The sequence below is a fragment of the Columba livia genome, chromosome 1, assembly GCF_036013475.1.
Source record: "Columba livia isolate bColLiv1 breed racing homer chromosome 1, bColLiv1.pat.W.v2, whole genome shotgun sequence".
Classification (NCBI taxonomy): domain Eukaryota; kingdom Metazoa; phylum Chordata; class Aves; order Columbiformes; family Columbidae; genus Columba; species Columba livia.
This window is the reverse complement of record NC_088602.1, coordinates 121,524,626-121,551,656: the sequence shown is the minus strand read 5'-3', so window position 1 is coordinate 121,551,656 and position 27,031 is coordinate 121,524,626. Positions and strand designations below refer to the sequence as shown.

Genomic DNA, 27,031 nt, shown 5'->3' with positions numbered 1-27,031 from the left:
TTACTCTATGCCAGCCGTGCTGAAGTAACTGTCCTTGTGCTTAGACACAGCATATGCGAGGTAGTGCCACTTATTTTGAGCTTCTGTCATCTGGAGAATCCTGGGTGAATGTTTGCTAAGTTTCTTTGGTTTGTTCTTTCTTCACAGAGAGATTGGCTTCCCAGAAGAGGCTTCACACCAGTCTGTTAACTCAGTGTACCATTCCATATGGACACGCGTTCCTTGCTGTTTACAAAAAATTGCCACAAACGAGTTGTTGAACTCATCCATTTCCTCTGAAATGCTGTGGAAAAGAGAAGCCCTCACAGAGGTAGGTAAGTTGTGACATAGAGCTCTGTGACTTGCTACTTCTGGGAAAGGGGATGGGGCAGGGGCAAAGGGTGAAAAGTAACCTTGAGAAACCAAACCACAGCATGAAACAAGCTTCTATGAAGAAAATTAACTCCATACCAGCTAGACCCAGTACACACACCAGGGATGTTCAGTTCATAACAAAAATAAATAAATAACCCATTCTTGCTGACCCTGAGCCTATCTGCAACCTGCCTTACAAACTGCCCTGTTGGCTCACCAAACCAATCTGTCAGTTTTCTCCAGCATATACAGCTGGACTTTTTCTGCAGGCCAAATTCTGCCCTAATTGTTGACAGCTGTGCAAACACACTTGGCAGTGGGTTTTGGGTGAATATTATTTCCTCACGGTGTTTCCTTAGGGTCATGGGTGGGCAAGTAGCAACAGTATCCTTCCATCTATAATGTGGCCTCAGTTAATTGGCAATCCAGAAAAAAATAAGGGAGAAAGTTCTAGTCATTGCAGTCTTCTACTATGATGGTTAAAGGGGTGTGGATCTGTGTGGTAAAAATAACCATCTTAAAGCAGCTCTTCAGAGAGGCAACATACTTGGAATCATTTTTTCCCTTTTTTCTCTGTCTCCACAAGATACCATGTGGAAAAGCATAGAAGTACTAAGCACATGTAAATTTGTGAGCTGGAACTCTCTGGTTGCAGTTAGACATATAAGCCCAAGCTGAAAATAAACCATTAAAAAAAATCCTGTAGGGGAGACAAAACAAATATAGAGCAGCCACTGTCAGAGCAAATAGTTTGCCTCTTATTCATATACTTGAACACCTGGTATTTCCTGCCTTCCACATGTGACTACACTTCAACAGACTTCAGTGTAAGGGAGCAGAAAGATGAGCTACATTAGTGCAGTTGGCTGTGTGTGGAAGGATGCTCCATATTTTTTTATTCCACAACATTTGAGAGGTAGCATGGTCTAGCTAATATTCTAGAGATTCCTTCAAGTTTAATTATAATTCAACTTAAGAAAAAAACGTTCCTGACTAGAAAAAAGGGTCATGAAGACCATGCTTGGGTCCAGCAGCTTACAATGAGCTTTTTTTCTTGTTGTTTGGATTTTTTAAGCTATCAGAGCAGCACCAGTAGCTTCAACACTCCTTGATTTCAAGCTGATCTCTGTTACACAATTTTCTGTAGCTCAAGAGGTGGCATCTGGAATATTGTGTCCAATTCTGGGCCCCTCAGTTCAAGAAGAACAGGGAACTGCTGGAGAGAGTCCAGCACAGAGCAACAAAGATGATTAAGGGAGTGGAGCATCTCCCTTATGAGGAAAGGCTGAGGGAGCTGGGGCTCTTTAGCTTGGAGAAGAAGAGACTGAGGGCTGACCTCATTCATGTTTATAAATATGTAAAGGATGAGTGTGAGGAGGATGGAGCCAGGCTCTTCTCGGTGACAACCAATGAGAGGACAAGGGACAATGGGTGCAAACTGGAACACAGGAGGTTCCACTTTAAATATGAGAAGAAACTTCTTCTCAATGGGGATGACAGAACACTGGAACAGGCTGCCCAGGGAGGTTGTGGAGTCTCCTACTCTGGAGGCATTCAAAACCCTCCTGGACACCTTCCTGTGTAACCTCATCTAGGTGTTCCTGCTCCAGCAGGGGGATTGGACTAGATGATCTTTTGAGGTCCCTTCCAATCCCTAACATTCTGTGATTCCGTGATTTGCATACAGCAGGATGAGGAATGTTACTCACAGGGTTAATTCTGTTTTCATATGCTCTAATGAGTCCATTCCAGGGGAATTAGGAAAGGCTGGAGGGATTGCAAACTGAGACCAGGTGATGATTCATCTCCATTGCCTCTTTCCTGCTTTTGTCTCAGGCTTTGCAGCTCTTCAACTGTGCCAAAGCATGTTCCTAACTTATTCAAAGCCAAGTGTAAGCCTGCATTGCTTTGCTTTCTTCACCTGTAGCTTTACTACACAGGTGTGTCTAAATACACCCTGCTGAAGTCACACCCATGATAAGTCGTGGTTCAGAGAAATGCCTCTTTCTGCCTCCAGTGAACTTGTGGTGTTCTTGCAAAGATCCTCGGTGCTGGGGAACTGATGTAAGGACTCAATGGAAGGTTAAAGGTGAAGTGACTTTTCAGAAGAAACAAAGCACCATGAATTAGAGTCTCGAAAGCAGAAAAATGAAGGTTTCTTTTCTGTACTTTCTTCTGCAGTTGCTCATGACCATCTTTCTGTCAGGTGTTGTGAAGAAGGCTTGCTGTTTCTCTGGAATGGAAAAGGGGTTTGTTGGAGGAATGGTGCATCGGAAGTTTCTGTTGTGGTAGCAGACAGGCAGGGTTTGGGAAAGAAGGTTTTTGTGATTTGTTTTTTTTTTCTTTTCCCTTGGTTCAGTTTATCCCTTCAAATACAGTATGGGCTGATTTATTTGTCTGAACTGTTATCATTGGTATACTATTTATCTACAGAAAAAGTGCAGCTGAAGCTGCCATAGGTATAAGAAAGTCTTTTCTATTTTAAGCACCTGCCCATCAAATGTCTTACCACAAATCCATTTCAAGTATAGAGATCACTAAGTGACACCTTTTCATCACTATCAAGCTGGATTTGGACAAAGGATGTTGGCATAAGACTCCTTGTCTCTGCTGTCACTCCTAAATCACAGACCTTTCCTATCTCTGCACATGATTTAAGAAAATATAGTTGTGTCTTCAAATATAAAATATTTTCGGTGGCTTTTGAGGCTTGGATATCAGTTGCTCTTTCTTCTGTCTGTGAGAAACCTGCTTATAAACAGGAGGAAACAGTTAAAATGTCTTTTTCAGGACAGAGATACTGCTCTATGTTGTCTTTTATAATGATTTTTGGAAAAGACTTATAAGCCTAACCAGGGTAGCAATGAGCAATTAGTGCAGTGCAGACTCCTTTCTTCACCTCAGACATTTGCCTTTGACAAAGTGATGATGGAGCTGTACACAAATAATACTTGAACTGCAAAAGAAACATCATCATTTCCTAAGCAGGGCATGGGGAATGAAAATCGCACTCTAGGGTAATTAATGTGTTAGCTAATTAAATTTTACCTGTGCCTTGTATATTCTAACTTTTGTTCGTGTTGTAGGTAATAGACTAGACATGGATAAGCTGCTTAAGATCAGAATTAAAAATAGAACCAATATAGTGTAGCTCTCTTTTTCTAAAAGCAGTTACATTTTTCAAAAAACTTTTTAAAGGAAAGTGAATGGCAAGATTACACTTTTGTATGTTCTTACAAGTGCCTATCTTGGCATGCTAGCAGGTTGCCAGTCATCATAGAAAATGTTCTGGCAGTACCTTTCTGAGACTTCTGTGTGGGAGGTGTAAGAAGAAATAGGGATTTTGCTCTTTGCTGTAGCCATTCTCTTGAGAAGTGATTTTTGAGGTGGAGTTCTGAGAGCTAAGCAATGGGGGTTGTCAGAGGTTTACAAAGGAAGGAATCACTAGAGTTATCAAATGGCCTATTAAAAAATGAAATTATTTATTATTTTTGCTACCTGAGTAACAGCCTGATTCTGGGTCTGACCCTTCTTCCACCAAACTCCAGCCAAGTCCAAATGCCTTAGATGCCTTGGAGGTCTTTTCTGACTTGTGTGTGGGTCTTTGAACCCCTTTAGCTGGGGTACAGCAGGGAAGCTGGGGAGAAAAAGGAGGATTGATGTGCCCAGCACAGATTTCTCCTCCATGACAACACCTGAAAGCCCTGGTGAATAAGTTTTCTCTGGAAATAAGACTGCACAAATCACGTGGGTTCCAACAAAGGGTGGACAGTCTCTGCTTCTTCTGAAGCGGCTTGTGGGTTCCCCCAGCGGCAGGTCAAGCTGCCTTCCCAGAACCCTGGCTGGCTTCTCCCTCCCCTCTTCTGACTGGTGGAAACACCAATGGGGAAATAGCAAACATGCTGCCCCTTGTTTTGAAAACATACACCCTGATTTGACCCTACCCAAGTCTGCTCTGTCCAAGCTTGCCCAAGGTCTGTTTCCACTCTATTTCAGGCCTGCAAGTAAGCAAAAACCTATAATCCTGCCTCAGATTCATCAGCAGGTAAAGCTGTAGTGCAAGGTGATGCCACTTCATGTTTCTTTTTGTTTCCTCCCACCAGGAAAGTGACTATTTAGAGTTGTGTCTGTGGTCAGGTGTGTAATCCCAGAGCATGCCCTTTTTGGATAAAGGCTGGAGTTTCCTCTGTGATCTCTCTTCAGCAGGCTTGCCTCCTTCCATTAATCCTACTTAAGGTAGAAAGCAGCATGGTGACACACTGTTATCATTGTTTGTGTAATGGTAAGCACTCTGCTGGGTGATTAAATCGCTCAGCCTTCCCCATGTGAGTCTTGAGCTAAAATAAAAAAAAAATAATAATAATACACTAATGTGAGTCACAAGAGGCAGGAGGAAAGAAGCCTTTTGGAGGGGTAGCGTGCAAGCCAATTTCCTAGAAAAGAGTGCTCTGTGTGCAAGATTTTTTAACTGTGAAGGTTTTAAAGGGCATGGTCACAACCCTGTTGTCGAGGAGCTGTTGAACTGTGGTAGACTGCAGTCAAAGGCAACTTTGATTCTTGCTTCAAGCTGGTGTGAAATTAAAAGCCAAAGGCCAGAGCTGTTTCACTAACTTAAAAAAGAATAAACAAAGTGGAATTTGAATGCAAGAAAGCCTCGTATTTACGAAACAGTTGGGATGAGAAAGGGATCAGTCAAAAAATACAGCCATCTTTTCTAAGCCTTTTATTTGGGTCATTTTCTCTATTTTAATTTATTCTATTTGGTCATTGACAATAAAAGAATAGACTATTAAGGTAGTTTGAGGGGCCATTTGCAGTTTTGTGTGTGTTGTTGGTTTTTTTTTTTTTTAATTTTACTTTGGAAGCCATGCAAGCTAAGCATTGGTCTAAGGAGATAGAAGCAGAGTTAACCTGGATCTGTCTTCCATTTACTTTGGAACCAAAGCAGAGAGTTGAAGAATAACATCTGTCCTCAGACTCCTGGACTTCAACTGAATTAACCGACTGGGAAGGGCTTATCTTTGGTAGTGTGCTGCTCTCTTACTGCTGCAAAGTGCTTTGAGTTTATTTAATTTACACTGTAGTGCTATCCCAGACAGACAAACAACAGGCATGCGTTGTTCCCCTGCTCAGTTGAGGCGGTAATGCCTGAACTTGGTACTACTGGTATCTCAATAACAAATGCCATTTGTCTGGTTTTATAAGGGTGAAGACAGAAGCAAGTAAAAACAAGCAGACATGTGTAGGTGTGTGAGCCCATGTCAGGGAAGGTGAAAAAACCAGAATTGGTTCATTCTACTCAGCCTTGAGCCCAGATGTTAGAGATGGTATATACTCTCATGGTAGGCAGGACTTCTTTTTTTATCATTTCTTTTCCCTGAACAACAGCTAGTGAGGCCATTCCCCACTTGAGTTACAGTTTTCCAGCTTTTAGCATGTTAGAATCACCCTTGCTCCTTTAACAGCTATTTTATTTTAATTTTTTAAGGTCTTCCTCATGGCCTCATGAGTTTCCAAATCCAAAAAACCCACATTTTTTTTCCTGTGATCCCCATTGCCCTCCACCTGCACATACCACATTTTATCTTTTCTCCTCCCTGCTCTCCTACTTGCCGTCCACTTTGCTGTGAGGTGCCTGGACGCTCACTTGCTGTCTAGCAATCTCTTTCTACAAGATCCTTGTTTGAGTGAACTCCAAATGAAAGGATTCATCTGCAGTGTCCAAAAGGGAGAGCACTGGCACAAATGCTTATGAAAAGACAGTTCTGAGCAAATGCAAGGAAATTGCTGCAAATCTGCTGAAACTAAATCTAAAAGGTCACCCTCCACTCTCCTGTTCCCAGCTACCTTGTACAGATGCTTTTCCTCCTCAGTGGTTCTGTGCTCACATGCACCCTGGGCTCCAGGCTGCATCTGCTGGAGATGTGCTCTTCCCAGCCAAACCCACTAGTTCCCATGGCAGATTTGCTCTTCTGGAAACAGACACGGGTTTATTTTTTTATTCAGTTTTTACTCACCCAAACCGTATTTCTTTGTGATGTGTTCTTGCTTTCCTTTTTAGAGGGGAAGCTGGGAGAGTGTTCCTGTACCATATTATGTCCCATATCTGGTATTTAACTACCTCATTCAACTATTTCTGGAGTCATCAAGGAGTAGCACCTTCATTTTCCTCCACTGTCTTCCCAGACACATCAGCATTAAACTTTCAATGTGAAATGTCTCAATCTGCTGAAATTTTCACTAGATACTAGCTCAAAAATTGACCACAACACTTGTACAAACCACTAAATCAGTAAAATATGTGCAGCTCATTAGTAACTCCTGAGTCTAGGTGTGATGGTAATCAACTGATTTAGGCTGACTATCAACAAATACTTACTTTGAGAAGTAATCTTGGGCTTTGTAGAAGGCTTTAGGACTAAGACTTGGGTTTCATCAGATGTTGCATAGAAGAATGACTTTCATGACTGACATCGTCTTGTAAGAAGAAACTCTTGAGTTTTCTCATGTAGTTTTCAAAACTTGAGGCTCTTCTGGGAAAGATGTTTCTCGCAGCTATAATACTAGGCAGAAGAAGAAAAAGTCAGTTTTATAGTTAATTTGAACAAGCTGGAGCTTAATAGGACAGAACAGAACTCTGTCCAGAAGCCGTTGTAGCCTAGAGAGCCACTGTCAGCTCCTGGCCTTTTTACAGGGTTAAGTAATTTTGAAAATTCAAGTTAATATTGTTTTACTGCAACCTGATGTTGTTTAAAGACAATAGTACTTTGTTTAGATGTTTGTAGAGATGTAATGATATGCATGGAGCTGAGCAATGCTGACTGCATGGCTGTTTGTTTGAACTGTTTTTAATGCAAAAATGCTGCTATGGCCCTGTTCTTGCCTGCTTTTTCTATGCTTTAAATTAAGACAAAAAGTACACAGGTATTGTAAATAATCTAAATTTTGCACCACTCCTATGGACTTTTAAATGATCATGTTCCACCATTCATAACAGCTCACAGCCTTTTGAATAACCTGATCTCCTTTGAAAATGCTTAGAGAAAGTATTACCATATAAGAGGTGCCACAAGACTGTGGAATACTGCTGAAAAGTGGTTCTGCTAGAACATAGAAGGGAATTCAGGTAATTCAGATAGGTGTTTATGCATATATAAGTAAAAATTCAAGTAGCCTGTCTCATTCTCAGCTTTCAGTTCAAGTGGCATGAGTATCTATGCATGAATATTTGTGGGCTGAGAATTTTAATTGTTTTTCTGCTGGTTGATGAAGTGAATATCCAGTAGAAGCTGTGCTTGATCCACTAGAAACAAAGACAATATTATTGGCAGGAAAAATTGCAGCTAGGCACTCTACAGTAAAATATGATTCTATAATTTCAAAAAGCTGGACTATTAAAAAAACCTACAAATAAAAACAACAGACAAAAATCACAACTCTTATTTCCTTGAAATTATTCAGTCCTTTTTCCACTGACATTGAGCCCTGGAAAGAGATGAAACTGAAAAACTGATCTTTACACACTAAGAATACACTGCTAGCCTATTAAAGTATCTGTCTATTGAAATGATCTTTCTATTCTACCTGTGCAGTCTTTGCATGGATTCATCACTCTCTAATGTTTCTACTGATGAAGTACCTGTGCCAGTACTACTGTTAATTATTTCTGGAGGCACAGTCTGGCGCTTGGCATATCAGATTAGCAGGATGTCCATACATGCTGAAAAAAACATCAGATCTCATTACTACCTTGTAATTCCATGACACTTTCCAGCCTTTCTCTGGAAAACCATGTTCTCACTGTGGACTGTTATGCCATCTTACCAGACAATGCTTCTGGGTTTGAAAAGAATCTGTGATATATATTCACTTGTGTTAAAGCAAGTTTGGAGAACAATGAAGCCTGCAGTTTAGCAATCACTGAGTGAATCCTTCCATCTAGGACACTTGCTTGCTATGCAATCTAAGCAATAGAAGGAAAAAGGAAAATGATTCAGGTATATGTGTGTGTATATATATATATATATACACATACATACATATATATATATATATGTATGTAGCCTGTCCTCATGGAGTCTTTCTACAAAGTTGTTGTGTAGTCACAAGTTAGTGACAATACTGTCACAAGAAGACAGAAACACTTCTAGTCCATTCTTTTCATTGGATATAATGGTGGGTAGTGCTGTTACACAATATATGATCTTGCACTAGAAAGACAGTGAATTTACATCTTTGCTTTTCAATGCTGTGGGTCATTTCCTGTATAAACATACACACTTCAAGATGTCCAATTTTAGAGGATAGTGAAATCTCCTCTTTAACTTGTTTGAGTCCTGATGGTGCAGGACTTGTAAAAGAAGACATATCACTTGCATCAGGGTCAAATACAAAGGACAGATTTGGTCCTTTGCCAACCAGCTTATTGGCACAGATGGGCTACTTTCAGTCTTTACTCAGAACCAAAACTGACAATTTCAAAGCATTTCTCTGAGTTTCCTATCTGGACTGACAGCAGCAGTTTCAAGCTAACAGATTTCAGCGCAGATTGGTTCAACTTGAAAAAGAATCAGAGAAAACTTAGGCCAGTGAGCTTCTGAGACAAACACAGTTATACGTTATGTTATATTAATTATACATATGTATATTCCTGGTCCTCCAGGGACTCATTTCATCTAATCAAGTGGCTGCAATGCAGATGATGCAGTATTTTTGTGTGTTAATCTTTACTTACTCATTAAGTGTTCTTCAAAACGCTGACTTTTGGAGGGTGTGCCCAATGTTTACATTATGTATGCTGGCTGCCCCTTCATTTCCAGGCGTGCTATTTTAAGTGTTGGTTTAGATGTAGAAAGGCAAGCTCTTTCCACCTCAAACAATTCCAGTTGCCACTGCTCCCACTAGTAACGTAGCTTCAAAGCTTTTGCTGTGGGAAAGAGGGAGCTGGCAGACAAGCAGAATTTCTCTGGAAATCCAGTTTCCATTCCTGGCTTCAGACTAGTATATTTTAATGACAAAGTCTGTCATTTCAAGGAAACAGACTCTTTTTGTAATGTTCTTATTTTGTAATTGCTGCTGCATATGCTGTTTCTGACACCATTGACCTCATAGATCAAGGCAGCATGAAGATTTTAGCAAGGCACAGAGTGATATGTGGTAGCTGTAAACAGTACCTGTGGATGTACTTTAGCTAGATCTAATCCTTTGGCAATTATTGAGGGAATGAAAGTAGACCTTAGCCTGAGGCAGAGATGATGAGAAAGGAGTAAAGAACTGTGTAACATTGAGTAACAAAAAGGGAGATTATTTTCTTATTTGTAGGAAAGTTATTTCTGCAGTCCACAAGGTACAGTGACTCTGAATTTTTTGTATACTTAGCAAAAGGTAATTATCCCAAATGATATAGGAGTAAAAGCATGTGGTATTATTTCTCCCTTGGATTCACTGTGGTATATGTTTATAAATAGACTCTTCCTCATTTCTGTAAGCACTCCTAAATTAAAACCAAAAAGTCAGTACAGGTAACTTTGGTATAATGTAATGGTAGATGCCTTCTGAGGAAAAATCAGACTGCATCCTGCCTGTAGTGTAATGCAGGAAGGTATAGGTCTCAGTCCATTAGAAAGCCTGCAGTTAGATCTTTTGGGTCTCAGCCTCCTACCTGAACTCCAGAGCAAAGGTAACACCATAAATACTTGAACACAGGCCCTGAGAGGAAGCAGCACTTTATAGTTCTCTGTGCGAGATTCATCCAAACCGTGTTTGAAATTGCAGACAATATCCTTTTTAACTCATTCTTCTAAATTACTACCCGCTTAGTTATTTTGCAGTGCTGATCAGCCACCACCAAGATCCATGGTTCGTTTTTTTAGCCACTTTCTTCCTGAGGTTGTTTTCTTGTCCTTAGACAAGTCTACCTGCATTTTGAGGATACCAGACCAACTTCTTTCTCACAGCACCTTGCACAACTGGGCCTTGGATTTATGATAATAGTATTGACAGCAATTGTAAGGATGTTTTTTAAGACTTCCCTGAACTAGCTCCCTGCTGCCCAGTAGCTTTCAGTCACAACCAGGACATAGTCGAATCATTCAGACAGGATCTCACTTGCCTATTCAGTCCTGCCAAGGAGGCAGTGACTGGCATGAAATCACCTTAGCAGCAGTTGTATGACCAGGAGTAAGTAGCTGAATAAGAAGTGTCACTCCAAGCTGACTGTCTTGTAACACCTTGTGAGGAAAGAAGTTTTTATGGGTTGCTCCTAGAAGGCAGAAGTGCACCAGTCAGTTCCTTCTTCCTCACCTACCACTGCCTGGACTGGCACAGGGAACACTCACTGCCCTAGGAAGGTGAATGTTAAATTCTCAGTCTGGTGCTCAGTGAGGATTTGTTTCTTCTCTAAGACAGCCTGCCTAGCACTGTAATAGGACACGGCTTTGGTCAGGGCTCAAAGGGTACAAGCATTTGATGTGTCACTGCATGCCAATCACCTTTACAGATATCCAGCTCGATACCACTCACCTCTCATAAAAACAGTTGTTACTCTTTTTCAGCAAGTGGAAAGTAGACTTCATAGGTTTCATGTACTGTTGCTTGAAATACATAAGTCTTCAATGGTCTTTGGGGCAGAACTTTAATTATTGATGACTGTGTGGTTAAAATAATTAGCACAAAGAAGGAATGTTTGTTTCTTTTCCTGTCTAAACTTTTCAATTTAGGATAATTTTCTTATCTTTACATTCTACTTACTGATCTCATTGCTTGCTACGAATGATGCAAAACACTAATAATTTATTTTCCACTCTACATGGAGTGGTTACGGCAATGCACTTGCCTCGGGTGGGTGGTTTGCACATTTAATCAGCCAACATAAAACTGCTTTGAACACAGATCATTTTTGCTGGCATTGAGGATTACAGCAGCAGGTATAGATTAGATGAATATTTTGTCTTGGCTGTTTCAGTTTAAATTAAGAAAACAGAAGATCAAGCACAAAAGAAGTGCATGACAATAGTGTGATGCAAGCTCAAAAGGTTTCTGCATTAAAATATTATGAGACCAGGTTCAATTGTACAAATTACCATAGTGATGAAGTAGTGCAAGGATCTTGCATTGAAAACCTGCTGCCACTGTTCTGTTTGTAGAAACCATTTTAGCTCATAAAAGAAATACTTGTTTCTCGTTACCTCTAGATTCTCAGCTGCTCTGCTGAGCTTATGGAAAACATTATATCTTAGTACTTATCCCACATTCAGCATGTGTAACGTGGGTTATATATATAGGTCACTTGGGTTCTAGAGCTTACCATTTGTGCTGTTTGGAATGACTTGTTTTTCTCATTAAAACAAAGCCCATCAAGTATTAATCTTTTTCTTTAATTACTATTGGAGAGATGGGTTTTCTGCTGTCACATCAGACCACACTTGAATCTTTCATTTGACTCTTTCACAAAGCAAGACTCCTACAATCGTATTGTCTGGGTAGGCACGTGTTTACCCTATGTGTCTATCCGCAGTAATTTTTTAACCTGTGGGCTGTTTCAATTCAACTTGGTAGAGTAGCAGAGATCGCGAAGGTAATTTGGTTCTTCTAAGTTTTGCAAAATTTGGGATCCAAGTATCTGAGGGAATAGGTAAGTGTTCTGACTGAGGAAAGGGTTGCAGTATGATTCAGATCTGACTTGGCACTTGAGAACCACCATGGGAAGGAGAACAACCCTGTAAATGCCTTGCCTAGGAAAGAGCTTCTGCTGGAGCTAGTAATCAACCATGAGATACTTGGGCATCCCCATTTCTGTCATTCTGCTGATCTTAGTCAACCTGCTCACATCACTCAGAAACAAGTTGGAAACTTGGGGCTGCCTGGCAGATGTTCTCTTGCATCTATCCATGCCTTCTTTGTCTCTGTCTGCTCTGCCGTAGGCTGTCCTGAGGAGCCCCGTACCACTGAGGCCCCAGAGGAAGGCAGGACAATATAGGAGTTTGCCTCGGTTGATGAGGACTGGGTTAGGGAGCAGTTAGGCAATCTGGACATCCATAAATCCATGGGTCCGGATGGGATACACCCCAGGGTGCTGAGGGAGCTGGCTGAGGTCATTGCTGGACCACTCTCCATCATCTTTGCCATGTCTTGGGAAATGGGAGAGGTGCCTGAGGACTGGAGGAAAGCAAATGTCACTCCAGTCTTCAAGAAGGGCAAGAAGGAGGACCCAGGTAACTATAGACCGGTCAGCCCCACCTCCATTCCTGGGAAACTAATGGAATGACTTATCCTTGGTGTCAACTCAAGGCATATCAGGGATAAGAGGGTCATTAGGGGCAATCAGCATGGCTTCACGAAAGGGAAGTCGTGCTTGACCAACCTCATTGACTTTTATGAGGACCTAACAAGATGGATGGATGATGGCAGAGCGGTGGACGTGGTCTACCTTGACTTGAGGAAGGCATTTGACACAGTCTCCCACAGCATCCTCACAGCTAAACTGAGGGAGTGCAGTCTGGATGATCGGGTAGTGAGGTGGACTGTGAACTGGCTGAAGGGAAGTAGCCAGAGAGTCATGGTCAATGGGGCAGAGTCCAGTTGGAGGCCAGTATCTAGTGGAGTGCCTCGAGGGTCAGTACTGGGGCCTATATTATTCAATATATTCACCAATTATTTGGATGAAGGAATAGAGTGTACTATCAGCAAGTTTGCTGATGACACGAAGCTGGGAAGAGTGGCTGATATGCCAGAAGGCTGTGCTGCCATCCAGCGAGACCTGAACAGGCTGGAGAGTTGGGCAGGGAAAAATTTAATGAAATATAACAAGGGCAAGGGTAGAGTCTTACATCTGGGCAGGAACAACCCCAGGTTCCAGTATAAGTTGGGGAATGACCTATTAGAGAGCAGTGTAGGGGAAAGAGACCTGGGGATCCTGGTGGACAGCAGGATGACCATGAGCCAGCACTGTGCCCTTGTGGCCAAGAAGGCCAATGGCATCCTGGGGTGTATTAGAAGGGGGGTGGTTAGCAGGTCGAGAGAGGTTCTCCTCCCCCTTTACTCTGCCCTGGTGAGACCACACCTGGAGTATTGTGTCCAGTTCTGGGCCCCTCAGTTCAAGGACAGGGAACTGCTAGAGAGAGTCCAGCACAGGGCAACAAAGACGATGAAGGGAGTGGAGCATCTCCCTTATGAGGAAAGGCTGCGGGAGCTGAGTCTCTTTAGCTTGGAGGAGACTGAGGGGTGACCTCATTAAATCTTACAAATATATAAAGGGTGAGTGTCAGGAGGACAACCTATGATAGAACAAGGGGTAATGCGTACAAACTGGAACACAAAAGGTTCCACTTAAATTTGAGAAGAAACTTCTTCTCAGTGAGGGTGACAGAGCACTGGAACAGGCTGCCCAGGGAGGTTGTGGAGTCTCCTTCTCTGGAGACATTCAAAACCCGCCTGGACACATTGCTGTGTAACCTCACCTAGGTGTTCCTGCTCCAGCAGGGGGATTGGACTAGATGATCTTTTGAGGTCCCTTCCAATCCCTAACATTCCGTGATTCTGTGAGTTAGTGTCTGCAAGGAGGCAAAGCTGACTCCAGCTTTCTGTGACTTTTCTTCCTCTCTGCCTATTCCTCTCTCCCACAGGACCTCTGCTCTTTCTGGCCTCAGGGAGCTTTCATGTTTGCATGGTTTACTTTTTGCTTTGTTTTGTTTTTTCCTCAGACTTTAAAAGTTACAGTATTCAGAAACTAGAGGAATTGCTCTCCATTTTGCTAGAAGCAAAGATTCTGTGTCCTGAAACCTGTATTTCTACACTTATGACCAGCAGAGCTGTACTTGAAATTTTCATTAGTTTAGCCCTGTTCTTTGGATTTGTCATCAATAGGGTACTGCATGTGTATCTCTGCTGTGTAGAAAAAGCAAGAACATAAAGCCTATACATGGCAACAGAAACATGTGAGGGAAAATGTCACAAAGAAGGGTCCAAAATTACTTGTGTTAAAGTGCTGAAACAGTATGTGAGCCTAAATAAGAGGAGCAAATTTGCAAGGTAAATATTTTTTGTGGTTGTTAATAAATGAAGAGGAAAGAGTTTAACATTCAAATGCCTGTGAAAGCCATTTGCTCGTTGTCATGAGTGGCATGTATTTTTATAACACGAAATAAGAACCTCATCCTCCACCGCTACTCATGAGTGCACAATTCTTCCCATTTAATTCAGCAAGACTAATTATCTGAATTAGTGACATTAGCTTGAAGCTATGGCTTTGCAGATTGAGGCTCTGGCTTTCAGAACAACTTCTTTAAAGGAATTAGTCATGTCTAAGTACAATAGAACTGTCAAATTGCATCCCCTAGCTTTGTCTGATGTTTTGGTCACAAAGACTTATGCCAGGCTGTCCTCGTGGCATTAGACTTTAGGCAGTGGTTATTCCAATTTTATGGCTCTGACAATCATAAAATATCTCATAAAGGTTGGGCAGTTATCTCACCAGCTGATAGTAGATGAGGTAAGATGCATTTCCTTTTACCTTCCAACGCACTGGTTGACTTTGTCATCCACACTCCATGGATGCCCGTTGGCCGCTTACAAATCAACTCCTGAACTAACTCCCATTTTGGTTTAACTTACCATGCAGGCATGAAAACTGCAGCTAATTCTCAAGCAGATCCAAAATCCCTGCCTTGGCAGCAACAACGTACATTAGAGAGGCAGGGATGAAAACAGCAGCACTTCTGGAACTGATGCGCAAGTGGCTTGGGCATCGCTACCTGCAGAGCAGCAATATCTCTGGGACCAGCACTGTGCACAGCTGGAGGAGGTAGATCCTTTCATTTTTATTTTATATCTGTTTAAAATAAAAGGCAAGCCTTATCCTTAGAGTCCTGGCCTGCACTGTTACTGAGGAAAATAGTGGAAAGTTTAGGACCTGGAGCACTCACTTATCCAAAGTCAAGCAGCACAGGGAAGAGGGACAGAAGGGACAGGCCATGACTGTGTTTAACTAGTGAAGTCTTTTAGTCCATACATCCCTTGTCGACCCTTATCTTTGAATAAGCTGTTCATAATTAAGAAGTGTGACTGAAGATGTGAAATTCTACATGGCAAATACTGAACTTGGGCCTCATTTATCTCTTTCAAGTGTTTAATGAATTTTCAGCTTCAGCTAATGAATAATAGCAATTTCAGGCCCATTGTCCTATGCGGAGAAATTAATAATAGCCTAAGGATAGTTGGATAGTTTCGTTCTTAGGAGCATGGTAGAGATTGCCAGATTGCCGAAGTGTCAGAATATGCTTTTATATGCTTTTCTTTTTTTTTTTTTTTTTTTTTTTTTTTTTTTTAGAAGATCCACCAATATCTTTGAATTCATTCATTCCAGTCAGTATATAGTCCATATTCACAAAGTACCCCAAACACACAAACACACAAGACACAGAAGCTACTCTTTGGTGATAAAATTTGAGCAAAAATTGCCTGACTTCACCTACCCTGCCCTTAAAGTTAGCAGGGTAGGTCTTTTGTTTCCCCCAACAGGAGTCTTCCAGACTCAAGAACTTGGCATAAAGAGCATTTTATCATCACCACTTTTATTAGAAAAGGAGCCATAAAAAATTGTTTCCACCAGCTCCTACTTTCATGGAATAAGAAAAAGCAACTCACAGTGGCATCTGTGGCTTCATTTGGTTTTAGCATTCAAGACTGAGTACAGAAGTTTAAAAGCAGAATGCAAAGCATACACAATATGAATGTACACTATAATACATACTAATATGACGCCAGTCCTTGAAAAAATGGAAATGCACTTGAAGTACAGGAGAACACTCTTCTTACTAGCCAAATCTGGAGCATACGTGCTCTGCTTCTCCTACCCACCCAAAGTGATTGGTTTCCATTTCTTAACTGTCTTTCAAAAATGTAGATAAAGTAAAATACTGAGAAATAAAAAATGTGGGTTTCAGTCACAAAAGCAGGAATGTACATTTAAAATCAGTAGTTAAGTAAAAAAAAAAAAAAATTTACCTGAAAACACAGGGGTTTTTAAACATAATCTGCTAAAAGTTAATAGTTATATTGTCTTCAATTTCTTATTCAATTTACTGTGACCTACATGTCACTTCTACTTATGAATATAAAATATGCAGTATTGAGAGAATTGGTGTGTTAATTTGGGCTTTAGACAGCGGGATGAGATAAAGTCATCTTATCAAATACATAATGGCAAATGCATAACATGCCATAACCTAACATGGCCAAATATGAGACATACAGGATTTAATAGCTCATCCTTGTCTGTTACTGGAGGTGAGTCCCAGACTGCTGTAGCTTGTCCATGTAAGATCTGATGTTGTCACTAGAAAAGATGGAATAAATTGCTTTTAGAAAAATTTTGCAAGATTAATTTCAAGATCCTGTCAGCATCTACCATCTTCAGATTTGCAAGCTTTTGCACGCATTTTCTTCTGGAAGTGCAGACCCTGAACCAGATTCCTGCATGTGCTGTACAGGCTTGCTTTTCTTGACTGTCTCAGAAATATTGCTAATCATGAACAATAAGGTTGGAAGTCACTGTTTTACTTTATCCTTAATGCTTTTTGTAAATTCTAGCTTAATGTCATCTATACTATATGCTTTCATAAAAGGTCTGGATTTGAATTTCTGTCACATTAGCACTGGGATGTTTATTTCAGTCTGGGAGTTAACCAACCTCACTCTGAAATCACAAACATGCTTCAGTGGGAGTGCCTGTAAGTGTGTTTCTGTAAACTGGCCTTAATCCTGTCATATGACAATCATAAGGATTATCATTCTGGAGGCATAACTCATCTTGCAATACGCCTGGCAGCTGTCAGGACCGCAGCCTTCAGACACATATATTGGACAAATAACAGTTAGATGCAGTTAGGCATATTCCCTCTCAATAATGTTTCTATATGGAAAAGACAGGGTGGTTTATTTCCAGAAAACTGAGTAAAGGTAACTTCAGATTCATCATAAGGCAGAATGACTACTGCTAGCCAAGAAAGCTGCTGCCTGTATCAGGATTAGAAACAGTGAGAGAACATCCTGGTGCTTCCCTTCAGTCACCCGAGGGCAGCACCTGAAGTCTTGGCATGAAGGCAAGGAAATCATGACTTTTAGCTATTCTCTTCTGCTTAGATTGAGTGAAACTGGGATCACCTTTCAGGTGGAACAGTCCTAGACATCTCAATCTGAGCTTCTCCAAATCAAATTCTTATTTTATTTTAAAAAGTGCTTTTCAAAAGCTGCCTTTCAAAATGAAACTTTGTGCTCACTTTCAAAAAGAAAGCTACTTTTAAGGCAATAAAATTCAAAGCATATTAAAATTAAAATTATGTTAGGAGAAGAAATCTATCCATTTTCCTGTTGGTGGTTACAGTCAGACTGATCATGTTGCTATGTCTCAGTAACTATTTAAAGCACTGAAACGTGAAGCTCTATGCGTTTAGTTTTACCCACTGCTGTTTGTTTCAAAGGACTGCAGTATCTTCATATGAAAAATGTTTTGCAGGAATAATGTGTGTATTCTGCATTGTGCTTGTCACAGAGAATCATTTAGCAATTGTTCCCTAAATTGGACAAAATTATGTCCCAAAAATGTGTCCATTTTAACACAGTCCTAAACAATTTTTCTATGACAATTTCAGACACTTCATTTCATGTACTTGTGTGCTGATCTATTAATACTGGTTTTACCACCAGCTATGTCTCTTCTCCATTTTGTTCTGCTGAGGTTTTATTCTGCACTGAATACAATTTTGTTACTGAAATAGATGGGGGGTTTTATCCTTTATTTTTCTCCTCAAGAATTGCTTTCTGTCTGCTTTTTAAACCATGTAGGATACATTGCTACAGCATAGCTTCTGTGGACTTTTAAAAATATACATTCTTTAACCTTTTAATGAATTCTTCCAAAGCATGCTTAAAAAAGAACTTGCCACAGTAAAATTACCTCATTTAAATAACTAGAGAAGTTGGACAGTAAAAACAGATCTTTAACTTTTCTAGACGTCTCTTATAATTGGGTTTGCTAATGTGTCAAGCTATACAATTAGGACTCAATTGCCAGCACCCTTATATTGGCCAATTTTACTTACAGGTTCAAGCATGCATTCTGAGTCTATGAAATGCTCTGAGAAACCCCCATCATACCTGGCAATTGAAGGATTGAAGGCAGAAGAACCCAAGTCCATGTAGTATTGTGCTGTGTCTTTCAAAGCTTTCCATGTTTCACTAACCTGATGTAGATCAAAACAGAAAAGAATATTCTGAGCTTTCATACTGAAAAGATACAGTGTGTGACTACTGAGCAACCTTGCCTACATTGATAAATCGGACAGATTTCCTCCCTTGCCCCAAAGATTTACTGTTACAAGTTAATCCCAGACCTGCACTTTCCTTCCTTCAACAGAAACTGCAAGATGATGGAAGAAAATACCTGCTCAGCCATAGAGTATCCCCATGTGTTCTGGCTGCTGCTGGGGTCCCAGTAGTTCAGAGAATATGGTATTTGTCGTTTAAGTCGTATAAATTGATTTGCAGATTCTTCTGTCAGAAAAGGTGCTCCAAGGACACCTGAAATGGAAGCTGTGTAAGATTCATGGTATCACAAAAATATTTTAGAATATGAACTTCAAAAAATATATTTATACCGAAGGAGCATGTGAGCATGTCTTTGGACCTGTAGTTTATTTAGCAGAAATCAAAAATGGTTCTACCTTAGATCTTCAGAAAGATTTTTTTTAAAAAAACTTGACATTAATAAAACAGCTGCTATAACTCATTATTTTGCTGCTGAATCCAAAGTAAATAAAGTTGCAACCAAATTAAGGCACAAATTACAATTTTTAATACAAAATCTTGTCACTGAAAAAAAAAAAAAGCTAGACTGGAATTGAATTAGTCTCAGGTATGCTGAGAAGCCTGAAGTTTAAAAAAAAACAAACAAAGAAAAAGAAAACAACAACAACAAAACAAACAACAACAAAATGTATACATCTTTTACATATAGTGAATTGCACGCATGGAAATTTTGAGCAACTTTGTTATCATGCTGCTTTAGACAGCTTTTGAGGTCACCCCAGATGCAGAAGAACTTCTTGTAGATCTTGAAACAACCATTCTGTCCAAGAAAAAAAGCTGACTTCCTCATTAACTTCATATGTAATGCCCTGGTACAGGAGAAGTCTTTTCTTTTTAGTCTCCAGTGTTTGAGACATAAATTCATTTGGGGCTAAACAGGTCTGAAATAGTATGTCAATCCAAATAATACGAATTTTAATGAACCACTGATTAAGTTGAAACTTGGAAATATCAGCCAAGCTGAGGCCAGTGTCTGTAAACAGTTGTGCTCCAATTTAGTGAAGTGGGTTTAAGTGGACACCTGTGGGTGACCTGCACATACTTAGTACAGACGGGCCAAGAACTCAAACCCTTTTCTACAGTGTCTTAAAGTGGGAGCTCAGCAGGGCAAATTCTCGCCTCACCAACAAATTCTCGCTTCCTGAATTTCTAGGAGGAAAATCTAACTGAGAATGTCAAATGTTTGTTTTCATGTACAATGCTCAGCTGAATCCAGTTCACCTGTTACTAGTGCTAGCTTTGTTGATCATCTGCAGTATGGTATCTCTTTAGTTTTTTAAACAAAAGAAAACATATGCTGAATGCATACAGGTAGCAGATATGTGAGCTAGTGTATTTGAGGCTCCTTTTCACTTTGTTTCTTTTCAAAGTCAAAAAAAATGCTTGAAAATAAGGTAAGAAATTCTTGATGATATGGTAATGAACAACAACAACCAAAAAAAAAAAAAAATGGTTGTCATCTTAGCTCTTAACAAAGGCATAAAATATTGCCTTAGAAAATTTACTTGGTAAGTAATGACAGTCCTAGTAGTTCTTTCTTACTTCAGTTACTATAATCAGAAACTGGAGGCAGAAATTTGGGGATAGGGAGTTTTCAAGGAATACCATCTTGAAAAATGTTAACAACCTCATAGAAAAACCTAAGTTCAAACATTTGGTGTGAAGATTCTTGTTGTGTGAACTGCTCTCTCCCTTAGGGAACTGAGAAATAGATATTTCTGTACTTGAGAAAACAAGTAAGATTTTGGCCTGGGGAAGAAAAAAAAAAAATATTGCATTTGTCTATTAAACTGCTATACTTCTGTTCCAGAGCTGCACAAGATAAAACTACGCTCATGCCAAATTTCTTTCATTCTCTGTCAATTTACTATTATCCTGTAGAAAATCTATGAGCTTTTAACTTTGCTTTAGTGAGTTTAGAATGTTTTTGAAGTATTAAATATTTTGTAAGCTGATGATCACATTTCTGGATTGAGATCAGAAATTGACTCAGTAACAGGTTTCACTTTTTGTTTAAATGTGTATATATAGTTAGTAAGGGACTTTAAACATTAAATTTTATTACCAATACGTGCTCTGGTCTCCCAGCTTCACAGTAAGCTAGAAAACAAGATCAGTAAACATCTCTGATTTTTGTGTTTCTTTTTCCCTGCTGCCCGTGTCTTCCAAAATTGAGCTTGTCTTTCTGCTGGTGGGACCATCAGGTGTTGTCTTGGCTGCTGTGAGGCAGAGTGCTGCATCTTAAGTGTATTAACTTTCAATTTTTAATATACAGTCTGCTCTGGCTGCACCTGTATCCAATGAGAAATGCCATTCCTAAACATACTGAATATTCACTTTGATTCAAGTGCACCTGGCTTCTCTGAGGGGAGGCAGGGGTGTCGGCTCTGCTCTTGGGTCCTTTTGTCACTGTTGATAACCAGTTCTTGCTCTTTTCTAGCTGCTCTCTCAAATCCTTCCACCTCTCGCATTTAGCACCTGGAGCCACCTCTCCAGGGCTGGTCCCTGGCTGCTGGCACACTCCAAAGATGCAGAAGTACCTGAAGAAAATCAGGTAAGTACCTTTATATTCAAGCTAATCCTTCAGACTTAGCTCATTCTCTCTTCCTCTTCCTTATATGTCTCTGAAAGGGGCAAACTTCACCTCCAGAAGAACTGGAGTCAGGCCATTTCTAGTGAAAGCAGAAATAATCCTGTTGGTCTTTGGGAGTAAACAGATAAGCAAGGTTGCGTGTTCACCTGTGCTCTGGCAGAGGTCAGAGAAAGGAAGGTCTTAAAGCTCAAATGTAGGCCTGGGGGCATCAGATCAGTTGTCTCTATCTGAGTTGACCCTCCGAGTACAATGAATGGTCTTCAACAAATAACCTATGTCTTGCCTAAATTTAATTTTCTCAGACTTGGTGTAATTTTGCCCCAGCTTTTGCACAGCTTAGTAAAATACCATGGAAGAGTTTGTTGCTCGGGTACTTGTTTTATAAACACAGACGATTCCTGAAAGACTGAAGCTCTCCACCTTGCAGAAGACTAGAACAGAAACCAGGAAAATGGAGCTACAGAGCACCTGGATGTGAGACTAGAGGGAATTAGGAGCAGGTGGGTAATGTTAATAAAATGGCTCACAGTGCGTAAAATTGAGCTGAAAAAAAGATGAAACAAAGTTAACTCATTGTGAGGAGCAGTGAGACACATTGTACATTAATGTTTCCTCTCTTTTCTCTTAAATAAATATGTTATTTGAAAAGTACGCTTGGGGATTAATGGCCTGAAGGGATATAGGAGGAACGCATTTTGGGAGTGAATTATTACAGGGGCTATATCAGCTGTTACCAGTTAGAGTGTTTCTTTTCATCATCTCCTGAAGATTCACTCTGTGTTCTCATACAAAAAGCAAATTATAGGAAAAAATGGTTGGGTTTTGCAAGCAGATGCGTAGCTCATATAATTACTGCCTTCAGCAGGTAATTTTATCTATCCTGTACACCTGAACAGATTGTCCAGGGGGAAAATTATTGCTATCATGTCTTCTGAGCATCTCCTTTTGGATTAGTGCAAACTGGTACAAGACTAAACTTAAGAGAGGGAAATGGTGGTAGAACCCTGTCATCTTTGTCAAAATAGCAAAGGTGTACTTAATCCATCATGGACTATCTTTAAAAAAAAAAAAAAGCAATAATAAAAAAAATTACAGTGTAGCAGTCAAATTGCACTTTAAATATAAAATTAACCCGCATAGAACTTAAATTACTGTGCATTAAAATCTTTTCATACTAGACTCAAATGGAAGCTTAATTCTCTTGTGCAAGGATAGATTTCTAGAAAGCAAGATATTTAGCGGGTTGCGACTACAAAATGTTCCCAGGAAGACATCTTTTTCTGTCAGCTCAATGTACAATGATCCACTTTATCACACAGTCAAACATTTGAGTATGGGATTAAATTCTGACACCTTTTCCTGCTTAGGAACCTATTTCATTGATATGATTTTTTTTTCTTCTTTAAAAATTGAGCAGTGTGAGCTGTTATGTGCTTAGTAGTCTTCGAGGAGAGCAGGCAAGCCATCATTTGCAAGTCTAATGGTAGAGTTAAATGATAAGATGACAAACCTTTTAACTTGCTTTAGTATAGGATATGCTTCCCCCAGGGAGCCTTTTTTTATCTAGATCAGCAGCATAAGTGGTGAGGAGAAAGCCCAAAGCTTGGGACCAAAATTTATCCCTGGGGTAGATATACCACAGGGAAAAGTGGTTTATGTCTAATTTGCTGTGATATTTACAAAAAAAAATGACAATTACTTAGCAACACTTCAGTCACTGTGCACATTGCCATATAAACTGGAGCTATTTGTTTCTCTCCCTAGTTTCTGAAGACTACTGCAAGTTCTGACAGCCTGGAAACCTATTGCTGAAGTTATTTATATTGAGGGAATTTAAATGTCAAAAGTTGGCAATTGCTCTGGCTCCTTTTTTTTTTTCAGTCTAATAATTCTTCTTATTATCAGCTTTAGCAATTGTCTGGTCAAAATGTCAGCTCATGGGGGTGAGGCTGCCAGTCTTAGTACTTTAGGACAGAGCTTGGACAGAGGCTAAACTTGGACAGAGCTAAACTTCAACCTTGGACACTTTAACCTTGCTGAGGTGGCTGGTGCTGACGTGTTGGGAACTTTGAAAAAGTAAATCAAATGCTGCAGCTGAGGTGTGTTTCTTAAGGTTAGAAATGAGTCAGGGCACCTCCTGCCCCGTGTTTCATCCATCTAACTTTCTAAATTCAGAAAAAATCCACAAAGCCAGACTCCAGGACTTGGTCCAAAGATTCAGAACACCACAGCCCAACAGTGCAAGCACTGAAATAAAAGTGTGAAAAGCAGCTGGTTTTCTCTTCACTAAAGTATTTCTCTAGGTTATGTGGCATTCCATGGAAATCAAGATGTAGGTATCTGTCAGTACTTTGCATAAATGGGTAGACTGCAGCAGGGATAGAATTTTGGATCTTGCAGGCTACCTCTGGGCCACGAGTCACCTTTTCTCAGCTACATTAAAGTCAAACACCTGAATATTGCTTTTTCAAATGGTGAAAAAAAAAAAAGTGTGTATGCACATTGGATATGTATCCTGAAATGTTTGGATGGTAACAGACCTTAAAATAAAAATGTCAGATTTAGTGATACCTGTTGACAGCAAAAGTTAATCACTGATTGTTAACTTCTTCAACATTGTTCATATCATCCAGTCTTTGAAGTTTTGGCATCATCTGTTTATTTTTAAAGCTTGAATCCTCTATTTGACAAGTCTTGATTTTACTGCACCAGACCCAAGGACTATCTGGTTCAGGAGATGAGAGCTCAATCATTAGCAATCATTAGAGATGCAACATCAACCTCATTCCCTCATCAGCAAAGGCAGACAAGTTATAGACACTTAATGCAGAATTAGCCATTAAATGAATTGCTGGCATGATGCCAGGGGTCAAGAAGGTTGTCAGGTATGGGCAAGGCAATTTGACAAAAATCCTAAATAATCCTAGGGAAGGAACCCCTTTCCCTGCAGTAAAGTATTTAAAGAAGCATTGGTCCATTGGTCCTGCTTAGTGGGTCTTGGCAAAATTTCCTTCCTAAATCCATATGTGGCCATCAGTTTAACCTTGAGTGAATAGGCAAGACACCCCAGCTGGACATCTGAGAGACTTTGGTAATGATCCCAGTGCCAGGACACCACACTCTTGCAGCCCATCCCTTGATGCTGCACCCTGAAAACAGCCCAGAAAACCTTTTCCCAGAGGCACAAAGATGGTTTATTATGAGGAGTGATTTATAGCAGCTGAGTTGAGGGTGTAATGAAGTGTCAGGTTCTCATTAGGAAGTCTTACAGCCTCTATTTTAATTCACCATTAACTTGATAATTGGTGAAAAGATTCACAATTAATGAAAAACTGAACTGTTTGTGAGCAATGAAACTTTTAAGAGCTCATTAAAAATCAGTAATAAATAGTTCTTCCTGCCTTTTGAAGAAAGGAAGTTGGGAAAGAGGGCAAACAAAGCTGTGGGGAAAGACAGAGACATAAGAGAGATGAAAATAAAGTCTTCCAAAAGGAGGGGCAGCAGGCTGTAGTGCTCCCAGGTGGCACTGTTTGTGTCATGCTTGCCTTCAATGGAAAGGGGTTGGGAGGTTCAGGAAGACAGACAAGTACCCAGAAATAGTCCAAGCTCAGCTGCATGACAGATCAAGAAGTGCAAATAAGGGAAAAGGAAGGTTTCTAGGCAAGCTCTAACTTGCAGGAGGGAGAAGGGCCCATTCCATCTCCTTTGCTCCCTGCAGAGCCTTACTGCAGCCAAAACTTAGGGTGATATGGCAAGGAAGAGAATTTGGCCCATAAGACAGACTACAACTGACTGTGGTCCCAATTCACAAAACTTTTTTATTAATTCGTGATTAATTATTGTCCAATTCTGTCTATCTCATTTTGCCTTAGCTCTTCACATCTTGTATTTACTGCATGTGTGTTGGAGCACTTGGATCTAAGAAATGCTTTTAATGCACACATGTGGGTGGAGTATCTTTCCATGATGTGGGCAATCATCTATGAAGTCAACAGGCACTTACTGCCTGCCTGCTTTGTTCTAATTTAGTGAGGAATAAATTAATTTCACAGCATGTGCATCACTGATCATTGACTGTACCAGTCTGTGCTGCTTTGGGAAGAGCATTCTTTCAGCCTTGTTGATGCTGCAGCCCTGCCCCATCCATTTTCATTCTGGTCCAAGATTTACAGGGTGAGTCTTGATTTTAGGTGCCCTGTTTGCAGGGTGCTGTGAAGTTGCAATGATCAGACGGCCTGGGAGCTTTAAAAACATCAGTCTGCTTAAGCGATTCAAATCAGACATCCCAGAAATCACTTGTGAAATAGATCATTTTGGGTCCTTATAAATGCATGTGAAATTGATTCTAACAAAAAATAAATGTCAAGATCAGAATAATGTTTAGGCAAGATTCCAGGAAAACAGCTTTAAGTTCTTTCTACAATTTTAAGTCCATTCAGTAAGAATCCCCTTAGGTCAGGAATACATCCTCACTCCTCACACCAGAGGTGCTGAGCAGTAAGATGTTCAAAAGTAGATGAGGAGCAGAATCAAGACTGTATTTCACAGAATTTGCTATACAGTCTTGTGCTCGCCCACTCTCCCATATGTCCCTGCTACAGTGATTTCCAGTTAATTCTCCTCCATCAGTACTGTTCCAGTGGTAACGCAGGGTTTTTTTGCCATCTCACTATTTAAGAAGCCAGAAGGAAATGACATGAGTGAGATAGGGTGCTAGGCACTTACCTGTAAACAGCAGAGCAGACACCAAAATTTGAAACATTTTCAGAGACATAGCAAATTATCCAGAAAGTGTTTCCTTTGTAAAGCATGGGCAGACATACATTTATACTTTGTTATCTTCAGGTTTATAAATCATTTACCAGATAGCCTGTAAATCGTTGGTGCAGGCAGAGGGCAGGGTTCAATGCTTAGTTCAGATTTGTCCTGCATGTCTATGTTTGTACACTTTGAACTTTGCAAGCTGAGCCTCTAATGAGCCATAGTGGCTCATTGTTGTGTGGATACATTAACTTCTCCATAAGCTTTATAATGCAAAATAGCACATTGGGCTTGTTCTGTGTGCACTGAACAGGCAGGTGTCTGTGAGTCACTCTTCTGCATGATTGTTTTCCCCTCATTGTGGTAATGGGCATGAGCAGTTTATAGTCTGATGTGAATATGAATGGTGGGAAACAGAGTTTGAATCCACCTGCTCTGAGAGCAGCACCTAAATATACAGTATATTTTAGCTGTATAACGCTTGGGTTGAGTAAAATAAACCTATGTGGGAAAACTCACCAAGAAAGCAGTAGAGCACAGAAGGAGAGAGGGAATTGGGTTCCTGCCCTGAACCAGGCATGGGTCTCTCATTGCCTTCTGTTGGTGTTGGGACTCTGTAGTATGGGATACTATGAGTTCATGCTCTTACTTTCCTCACCTGTCCAGTTAGATATTGTCTTTTTATGTAGAACTGGCTCTTGCTACAGAACAGTTTGAGAATCTCACCTACACCGATCACAACAGACCACAGAAAAGCTGAGCATTATCACACATTGAGGTGAGTTGATCTGCAGTTCATCAGCACAGGTGTGTGTGTGCTCAAAGGTCTTTACATCAGAGAATTAGACCTTGCTGACGTTACAGGTCAGGGACCAGGCTCCACACTGATGAGCAGTAGTACTTCGTTCTTACGTTCACAGTGAGAACCATCCAGTCTAGATAGTGGATTGAGCAAAGGTT

General features: G+C 40.3%; 1 protein-coding gene across 3 annotated transcripts; it reads right to left on the bottom strand.

Moving 5' to 3' along the window:
• Positions 1-1,077: 1,077 nt before the first annotated feature.
• Positions 1,078-26,312, bottom strand: C1H3orf85 (chromosome 1 C3orf85 homolog). 3 transcript variants are annotated; one of them, XM_065075963.1, is made up of 5 exons: positions 26,036-26,312; positions 18,794-18,942; positions 18,508-18,593; positions 6,734-6,917; positions 1,078-4,691 (listed from the first exon to the last, which is right to left on the bottom strand). In XM_065075963.1, the coding sequence occupies exons 1-4, from the start codon at positions 26,082-26,084 to the stop codon at positions 6,773-6,775; spliced, it is 429 nt and encodes a 142-aa protein (XP_064932035.1). In that variant the 5' UTR covers positions 26,085-26,312; the 3' UTR covers positions 1,078-4,691; positions 6,734-6,772. The 3 variants fall into 3 exon arrangements, with proteins under 3 accessions (XP_064932035.1, XP_064932044.1, XP_064932049.1); XM_065075972.1 differs by having other exon boundaries at positions 18,794-18,930; positions 26,036-26,173; XM_065075977.1 differs by lacking the exons at positions 1,078-4,691; positions 6,734-6,917 and adding an exon at positions 15,631-16,687 and having other exon boundaries at positions 26,036-26,159.
• Between the last annotated feature and the right edge of the window lie 719 nt (positions 26,313-27,031).

What these genes read in the sequence shown, in the direction of transcription:
- C1H3orf85 (XM_065075963.1), bottom strand. Translation starts at nt 26,084, where the DNA reads ATGTCTCTGAAAATGTTTCAAATTTTGGTGTCTGCTCTGCTGTTTACA. An exon ending in GTCTGCTCTGCTGTTTACAG is followed by an intron (nt 18,943 to 26,035) that starts GTAAGTGCCTAG and finishes AATCTTACACAG; the next exon opens with CTTCCATTTCAGGTGTCCTT. An exon ending in TTCAATCCTTCAATTGCCAG is followed by an intron (nt 6,918 to 18,507) that starts GTATGATGGGGG and finishes TCTTCTGCCTAG; the next exon opens with TATTATAGCTGCGAGAAACA.